The 8,538-nt window shown below is 57.1% G+C and overlaps 2 protein-coding genes across 3 annotated transcripts in view; both read left to right on the forward strand.

The window, feature by feature from the left end:
* HORMAD1 (HORMA domain containing 1) overlaps positions 1-1,200 on the forward strand; it is a 16,569-nt gene extending 15,369 nt beyond the window's left edge. The window contains exon 11 of the mRNA XM_026863928.1: positions 955-1,200. Within this exon, the coding sequence (XP_026719729.1) occupies positions 955-1,200 (246 nt within the window). The remainder of the gene's footprint in view (positions 1-954) is intronic.
* The window catches only part of GOLPH3L (golgi phosphoprotein 3 like), a 12,878-nt gene extending 4,358 nt beyond the window's left edge, over positions 1-8,520 (forward strand). The window contains exons 2-5 of one of the 2 annotated variants that reach the window (XM_026863974.1): positions 2,411-2,605; positions 6,497-6,634; positions 6,770-6,884; positions 7,366-8,520. In XM_026863974.1, coding sequence (XP_026719775.1) covers positions 2,423-2,605; positions 6,497-6,634; positions 6,770-6,884; positions 7,366-7,793 — 864 coding nt within the window. In that variant the 5' untranslated portion in view covers positions 2,411-2,422 and the 3' untranslated portion in view covers positions 7,794-8,520. Of the gene's footprint in view, positions 1-2,359; positions 2,606-6,496; positions 6,635-6,769; positions 6,885-7,365 lie in introns of those variants that run through there. The other variant, XM_026863975.1, reaches the window with a different exon arrangement.
* Positions 8,521-8,538: the final 18 nt, after the last annotated feature.

Raw genomic sequence — 8,538 nt, forward strand, 5'->3', positions numbered from 1 at the left:
CCCTTGCCAACATCCTGTGAGACAGCGACTCGTGCGGTGGCTTGGCCCCAGGTGGCTGCTGGCAGAGGTGGCTGGTGGTGACGTGTTCCTGTTGGGGCTGGGCTGGTGCCTGGCCAGAACTCGGCCCTGCTGAGGCTCTCCAGGCCCTGCTGGGACCCTGGCACCTTCCCACCCCCGATGGAAGCTCCTGGCCCAGGCCTGCAGCGCTCCCTGAGGAGAGGGGCTGGTGGCTGGGGACCCCATCCCAAGCAGGTCCCTTCAGGTGTTGCTCAGCTGATGCTGCTTCAGTAGCTAGGTTGGGAGCTGCCTCAGAGCTCCTGCAGAGCAGCCAGGGCCTGGCACCTCCTGCCACAGTCAGCCCTAAGGTCCCAGGCTTTGAGGGGGCTGGGTGGCTTCCCAGAACGCCCCAAAACTCCTGTTGCTGTGAAACAGGTGCTAAAATGCTGCTTTGCTGCCTGTGCCAGTTGTCATTCCTGATAAGTTGGTTTGGAAGCAGAGGGTTTCTTCCATCTCAGCTGTCCTGCAATGGGGTGCAGCAAGGCCAACCCCTCCAGCACCGCAGCATGCTGCTGCTGCAGCCCCTTGTGCTCTGGGCTATGTGTGTCGATGCTGCTCTGACCCGTCACTGCTCAGGGGAAGTGCTGGTCCAGCAGACATCTGCAGTGACATTTTAAGCCCAGTATGCAAAGCCAAACATCAGTGCGAGCCCCGCTGCAGGGGCTGCTGTCTGGGAGAGGCAGGTAGAAGGTCTCTGCCTATTTCCACAAGTACTGGAGGTAAAAGCTATTTCTGTCTGGGGAAGTGTTTATAATATTCTCCAAGCACGTCTGGATTTTCCAGGGGCTCAGCAAGCCAGGCACCAGGGTTTGGACACACTGCTGAATATTGTGTTATGGCATCAGGTGTGCATTCTGTGGGGCTGAAGAGCTTTCCACTCCCCTCTTTGTTTTTCAGGACACGCAGGAGAAGGAAACCATCACCCCTGAGAGAGCAGAAGAGGCAAAACTGAAGGCCAAATATCCCAACCTAGGCCAGAAGCCTGGAGGTTCTGACTTCCTCATGAAGAGACTGCAGAAAGGGGTATTTATCTTTCAGCCATGGCTGATCGATGTCCTCTCCTCCCTCAACGGCACAGGCAGCCAAGCTCCAACCAGCCCAGATGAATCACATCAACATCCCCCAGGCCAAAAAGTCTGTTGAACCAATGGGCCAGGCTCCTTCCAGTGCCTGCACTGGACATGGGCCCAAAGCAGTGAGGGCTGCTGTGGCCAAGCAAGAAGGGCTTGTGCCTGCTCAGAACCCAAAAGCTGCTGCTTCTTGGGTAGTTTTGCTCTGAGGTGGATCCCACCCTGGCCTGACACCTGGCATCTAGAAGCAAAGCAAGTGTATAAATCCCTGTCCTGCCTGCTGCTGTGCTCCCTGTGTTCACCAGGCCATCGAGGTGCTGTGGGCCTGGGTTCTCCTCTCTGGTCTGTACTTTGCCTGGTTTCTGGGCTGGTGCAAAGGGCACTGAGAACACCAGTGAGTCAGCTGCCCGCATCCCCATGGCCGGCATCAGTGTGAAGAGCCAACTTTCTGAGTGTGCTCCCTGGAAATGTAGTTTAATCCCTCTCCCAGAGCCATCTGTAGCCCGCCTGGGTTGTCCCTGCTGGCTTTGCTCCTTGCGGAGGCTGCTGCAGAAAACGCAAATCTCTGCTGAGCTGCTGGCAGCCGGTGCCTTCCCCGGCTCTGACACACGGTGTCTCCGTGTCACGCTGCGCAGGCCGGCTCTGTTCTGCCACTTCCCTTTCAGCCTGTATCGAGAGCTGTCCCCTCTGCCTCAGCAGCGCCTGTGCGCTCGCTCCTGCTGTTGACCTGATCACTGGGACTCTTGGTTTAGGTCTGAGCTCCTAAAGCAGCCACAGGGAGGGGGGTTGTTTAACAGCTTGGCGCTGGAGCGGGGAAGAGCTTTTTTGTCTGGGCTCACTGGGGCCTGACAGCACGATGGAGCAGAACTGGGCTCTTCAGAGCTCCCTGTGCCCAGCAAAGCCCTGTCTGTAGCACCAGCACAAGCTGTTCTTTGGTGTGCAGCCCCTCCCATGCCGCTGCAGGGCGTGCAGAGTCCCGTGGTGATGTGTGTGACAGGGGAGTGACGTGCCCTTTACACCCTGGGCGGGTGGTGCGGGGCCGGGGGGGTCCCTGGGCGAGAGGGGCCTACACCTCCCCTTGTCCCCCTGGGCGTGCAGCGTCTCCTCAGGCGCGTCGTTAGGTGATGGTACAGCCCATCCCGGGAGGGTGACTGAGAGTTCCCGGGTCCAAGCGCCCCTTGGCCCTGCCTGCACCTCCCTGGAGTTTGGGGTTTTGGGGGGTTAGCGTGCCTTAGCCCATCGCGTGCAGAACCAGGCCCGACCTCAGCTCTGTGCGTGCCCAGGCCGAGGGGGAGATGACGACGCTGACGCACCGCGGACGACGTGCCGAGGCGGGAAGGAACTCGGACAAGAAGCCCGATGGTGAGGAAGACGCGGCTGCGGACAGAGACCTGAACGATGAAGATCCCGACGACTCCAAAGACATCCGCCTCACGCTCATGGAGGAGGTGCTGCTCCTGGGGCTGAAGGACAAGGAGGTGAGGCCACTCCGCTGCCTGCGTACGCAGCCGTACCTGGGGGTGAGGCTCTAGGTGAGCAGCAGAGGGACTGTCCGAGTTCCTCCAGAGTCCTGTCCAGCAGAGCCAGCACAAACCACCCTCGTCTGTAGCTTAAACTGAGCTGGGGAGGTCGCTTGCAGGTGCTGTCCTGCCAGCTCTGCTGCGGGGACTGCGAGAAGCAGCTGGAGGCAAGGGGTTCCCTGCGGTGTTGTGCAGCTGCATTTGTTCTTTGCTGGAGTCAAAGATGTGGGGTAAAAGGAGCCTCACCGTGTGTGTCAGAGGGTAAATGTCCTCTTCCCTGGCCCAAGTGTGCTTTCCTATCCGAAATCAGCAGCTGAAACACAGGGATGCCCTGGGCACTGTTTCTGCTTTATTAAAAATTGATGTGAAAAACGGCAGGGGCAGGTTTTGAGAGAAGAGGGCAAGGCCAGGGGAGGCAGCTGGAACGAGAGTTGAAAGCAGGTGCGGGATGGCACGGACCCAGCGATGCCAGAGGAGGTGGGAGCCACGTGGCTGTTCTCAGGCCAGGGATGCCCTCAGCTGGGCAGGAGCAGTCTCCTGCAGCTCCGGGTTTGAGGGGAGTGGGGCGGGACAGGAGCTCTGTGCCACTTTAGTGACTTTCCTTGGCAACAGTGGATGAATTTCCCAGCCGGTTATTTTCGCAGGGTTGTCCTCTGCTGGAAAGGGACCTTGCTCAAACTGAGTTGTTCTGTGCATATCAGCTGGTAGGAACTTGTTTCTCAATTCTGCCTAGAAGGAGCCGTGGGGAAAGGGGAAGACACCTTGTGTTGAGTTCTGCGACCTGCTTGGCTCTTGCCTGCTGCGTTGATGTGCCTCGTTTTCGTTAGTGTGTGCATCATCTTGATCTCTTTGGGGGAATCTGATGCTGCTATTCCTGTCAAGCAGATGGGGAAATTGAGACCTGGGGAAGTTAAGAAGTTGCCCAAGGTGCTTCTTGGGATGATAATGGCAGACGAGAGCCTTATACACAGGTTTTTCAGCTCCAGGAGAGCTCTTCCTGTGAGCCTGCCTTCCATGCTAGGGAAGGGAGACACTCTGGTTGTCAGAGCTGTGTTAGATGAGCCGTCTTCTCTTCATCTGTTTCTCTGAATTGAAATTAAGCCTTTGTGAGGTGTCTGAACACCCTTTGCCATAGGGCCCTGCTCCTGCTGAGTCTGAGCTGATGCCGTGCTCTCGCACAGACCTGCTCAGGTCATGGCTTCTGACGTGGCCCATGCTCACAGATCCGGGTTCTGTGAGTGACAGAGGCTCGTAACTGTGCTGTTTAATGAACCCAGATAAGATCTAGGACTTGCTGAGCTGAATAGGAAGTAACAGGAGAGCACAGTTATAGAGAGAACACCATGCAAATAATCTTGGAGCAAATATTTGAGAGCAGCCTAAGAGCGTGGCATGCTCTTTCTTCCTGGGCTTTAGCATTCTTGGCTTGGTTAATGTATTCCTGGGCACGGTTCTTCAGCCACCAGGAAGTTAGGAGACCACAATAGATGCAGGAAAAAACCCAACCCAAACCTTGCCATACTGGTTTGGTTTCTTCCCATCCTGTCCTTCCACATTCCAAAAAGGAAAACCTGAAGCAGCAGAAGCCTGGCCCTGAGCTGGGCTCCCAGGCATTGGGTTTTCCCAGCTCTGTTGTTCACTCATGGTTTGATGATTGGAAGAAAACAAGATAATTTTAGCCAAATCCAATGAGCTCACAGTGTAATTTTATTATTTTAAGTACCTGTCTAGGAGAAACTGGCTGGACACCAGCCTGGTGTTTGTAACCAATCTGATTCCGGAGGCTGAATGTGAACCCAGGAGCTTTCACCTTGTTTTATTTCAGACCCCTTAAAATTTTTTGGGGGTAACGTCCCTTCCGGCCCAGTGAACTGAAACTTTTTGTCACCTCCACACCCTTTCCTGGAGAGCTTGTTCCTAAAGGGTGCGTGCGAAGAGCAGCGCGTCTCCCATGGACAGAAATCAGCAGGGCAGGGATGAAAGGTTGCTTTGTCTTTCCTCACAAGGAAATGAAGAAAGCAAATAAAGATTTTAATTTCTTTTATGGTTCTCTGTGCTTTGCAAGCTGAGCAGTGTCCAGATGCTCTCCATAAACAGACACACTGGGGACGGGAGTTTGCCCATAAAGACTGGAAAAACTTCCATGTAGGATGGCTGCGTGTTCTCAGCCTGTTTTCATTAGGAAAGGGGCTTGTTGGGTTGCTTTGTCTGCACTCTCCTGGTAGCTTTTAGACCTGCCCTTTCTCTCAACCCCCTCCACTCGCTCTAGAGAAAAAAAAACAACAAAAAGGAAGTTAGGAATGGGCCGCAGCATTCCTTCGGGCCCATCTCAAACACCGCCTGCAGCCCTTGCCTGCAGCCCTTGCCTGCAGCCCTTGCCTGCAGCCCTTGCCTGCAGCCCTTGCCTGCAGCCCTTGCCTGCAGCCCGCTCACCCTGCCATCCAGGGGCTGCTGCCCTGTGTCCAAGCCCCACTGCAGCAGTCGGAACAACCCAGAGCAACCGGGCCTTGTTCTAATGGGGGATAAAAGATGAGTGGAAGAAAGGAATGGAGAGGACACCTAGGCTGTCCTGTTCCTTCAGCTCTCTCCTGAGAAGCATCAGTTGAATGTTCTTATGCCTCAAGGGACAGAGGCTTCCATCCCTGCACCCTCCCTCCAGGGGCAAACCGCTCTGGGGCTTTCTTGTCTGGATGGTTATTTCTTCCTGGTGCCAGCTCTGATCTCTGGCCACTTTTAGTCCAGGGCTTTGTCCCATGCACAGTGGAAGTGGGAGCTGGCCATCCCCTTCTTTTTTGCTGCTGCCTTTTGTGTGTCTGACCCCCTTATCCTGTTCTCCTCTGTCCTATCTTCCCTGGGCTGAAAACCCCGATTCAATTGCTGGTTCCTTGTGGGTTGTATTTTCCAGACCTCTTCACCTTCTTGTGGCTTTGCCATGTGCCTTAATGATCTTGGAGCTTGTGCTTCTCGGGATGAGGACCCCATCCTGCGGTGGGCTTGAAGAACAGGGCTTGGGGCTGGCTGTGGAATGTGCCAAGTCTGAGACAGCAGCAGCCCCAGCGCTGCCCCGCTGGGCCCCAAACTGCTGCTCCCCAGCCCCAAGGGTGTATTTTCCCTTCCTTCATCCCTGACTGGAAATCTCTTCCCTTGCAGAAGTCTGCAGGTGGTTTGGGGTGAGGGTCTGGGGAAGCTTTTGGGCCCTGTGGTGGGAACTTGGCCTTGCTGCAGCCTGTACCCTGTGGGATGATGCTGTGGGTAGCAGGGAAACTCTTCTTCATGGGCCTGATGAGCAATTTCTTCATACAGCTAATTACTTAGGGCACACCTGGAGCTGGTGGGGGCTTTCTTCAAGGAGAAGAGCAGATTTCGTCTCCTGTTTCCCCCAGGCATGTCCCCAGCAGGCGCAGAGCAGAGCTCCCGTTGCTGGTTGCAGCCCCACAGCAGCAGCAATATCCTGTGGCCGGGGGCTTGCCGGGGGAAAGGGCGCTGCTGCTCTCATTCTGTCTTGGATCTCTGACGATCCGGGCTTGGGTGCAGCTGCCTGGCCAGCGCTGGGGTGTGCCGGGTGGTTGTGGGTGCAGCAGGAATGGCCCAGCCTGAATTGCTCAATGTTTACAGGGAGGTTTTGGACAGGGAGGGGGTTAGTTGGGGTTGCTGGGCACCTTTCACCTGGTGGGGAAAAGCCTTTTTCTTCTTCTCACCTGGGAGACAGAGCAGGGAGGCAGAGCTGTCGCTGGGGGTTGGGAGAGTCGCCTGGCAGAGCCTGAGCAGGTTGGGAGGGGTGGGGGGGGCTGAGCAGAGCTCTGCTTTCCAATTCTCTTCTCCCTTTTCCATCCACCCTCTCTCTCCCAGGGCTACACCTCCTTCTGGAACGACTGCATCTCCTCAGGCCTGCGGGGTGGCATCCTCATCGAGCTGGCTCTGCGCGGCCGCATCCGCCTGGAGCCGCTCTCCATCAGGAAGAAGAGGCTGCTGGAGAGGAAGGTGAAGGTGCCACAGGAGCTGGGCTGGGGGCCCAATAGGCTTCGGGGCTCCCTGTGCCCCAGCTGAGCCTGCTGGCAGCGAGCTTTGCCAGAGCAGTGTCTGCGTCTGGCCTTACGCTGTGGTTCTGCTTTGTCCTTCCAGGTGCTCTTGAAGTCGGACACGCCGACCGGTGACGTCTTGCTGGATGAGACCCTCCGGCACATTAAGGCCACGGAGTCGGCAGAAACGGTGCAGACTTGGATAGAGCTGCTCACTGGTAGGGCCTGTTAGAGACACCATCGCCCCCAGCTCCCTTGTGGCCTGTCCCCTCCCCACAGCTTGGTTATCCCCTTCCTTCACTGGAGATGGGCAGAACGCTGACAGCGGAACAGGGGAAGGCTGAATGTGGGGACGGAGAACTCTTTCCTGGCTCTTTTTTGTTGGGAGCTCGGTCGAAAACTTGGACCTTGCTCCCCATTGCTCCTTTTTTTCATGCTGAGTCTTCAGAATCTGGGGTCCAAGGTGCTGGGTAGAAGGGGCTTTCCAAAGGGATCTGCCCCAGGCTGCTGCACCCTGTGACAGCTGGGAGCTTTCCCATGTTGAATTGATGGGAGAAGCGGGTCAGGGTCAGGCCAAGGGGAAGAAGAGGGTTCCTGTGGCCGGGACTGGTGTCTGTGCAAGCGCAGCTGGTCCTGAGCGGGAAGCAGCCCAGGTGTGGGGTTGGGTGACAAAGCTGAACAGCGTCTCCTCTCCTGCAGGGGAGACCTGGAACCCCTTCAAGCTGCAGTACCAGCTGAGGAACGTGCGTGAGCGCATCGCCAAGGCGCTGGTGGAGAAGGGCATCCTCACCACGGAGAAGCAGAACTTCCTGCTCTTTGACATGACCACCCACCCTGTCAGCAATGCCACCGAGAAGCAGCGCTTGGTGAAGAAGCTCCAGGAGAGCATGCTGGAGCGGTGGATCAACGACCCCCACCGCATGGACCGCAGGACTCTGGCTCTCCTGGTGCTGGCCCACTCCTCAGATGTGCTGGAGAACGTTTTCGCCAGCCTGGCAGACGACAAGTACGATGTGGCAATGAACAGGACCAAGGACCTCCTCGATATGGACCCTGAGGTGGAAGCTGCCAAAGCCAGGGGCGCAGAGATGATCTGGGCTGTCCTGGCAGCTTTCAATAAGTCTTAAAAAGCCCCCGAACCCCCCAAACCAGGTGGGGGAGCCTTCCCGCCTCGACATGAGGCCAGGGGTATTTTTGGGCACAGAGTTCCTGTGCCAGCGGGTGGGCTCAGCTTGGTGGGGGGAAGGTTTTGTTCCCCCCTGCCCGGGCAGGGGTGGGGGGGTGAGAGCCCACCAATGTGGGCAGGTCACACACTGTCCCCAAGGCCAGTGCCTCCAGGGGTTGGTTGGCAGTGGCTCTTCACTCCCCTTCCAGTGCTCCTTGCCCGTAAGATGCTTGGGCTGGAGCAGAGCTGGGAGGTGGCAGAGCCCAGCCCTGCCTCTGCGTGAGGGAACCAAGCCGCTCAGATGGGCCAAACCCCAGCAGAAACGGGGCTGCGGAGCAGCCTGTGCTCTGGGGCGCTCCCCGCGCGCTGCCTCGTCCGGCCGCCTCCGTGGCTCCCTCTTCTACACACAGGTCTTGCCTTTGAGCTGCCTGGGCAGGGCAGATTCCCCTGCGGGGCATGTGGATGTCCTGGGGCAGTGTACGGGCAGGGGAACAGGCAGGAGGCTGATCCGGGGGTACCTGGCAGCTGGAAGCACCCTCAGTGGCACCCCAGAGCCCTTGGGCACGTGTCGCCACCGAGGAGCAGCTCTGCAGTCTGTGGAGCCCTGCCCCCGGCTGTGCCTGTTGCGCGCCTGCGCTTTCGAGTAAGGAAAAGTTAAACTGTGATTGATTTTTTTTTTTTTTTTTTTTTTTTTTTTTTTTTTTTTT

This window comes from Athene cunicularia, assembly GCF_003259725.1.
Source record: "Athene cunicularia isolate RWA chromosome 25 unlocalized genomic scaffold, athCun1 chr25_part1, whole genome shotgun sequence".
NCBI classification, from domain to species: Eukaryota; Metazoa; Chordata; class Aves; order Strigiformes; family Strigidae; genus Athene; species Athene cunicularia.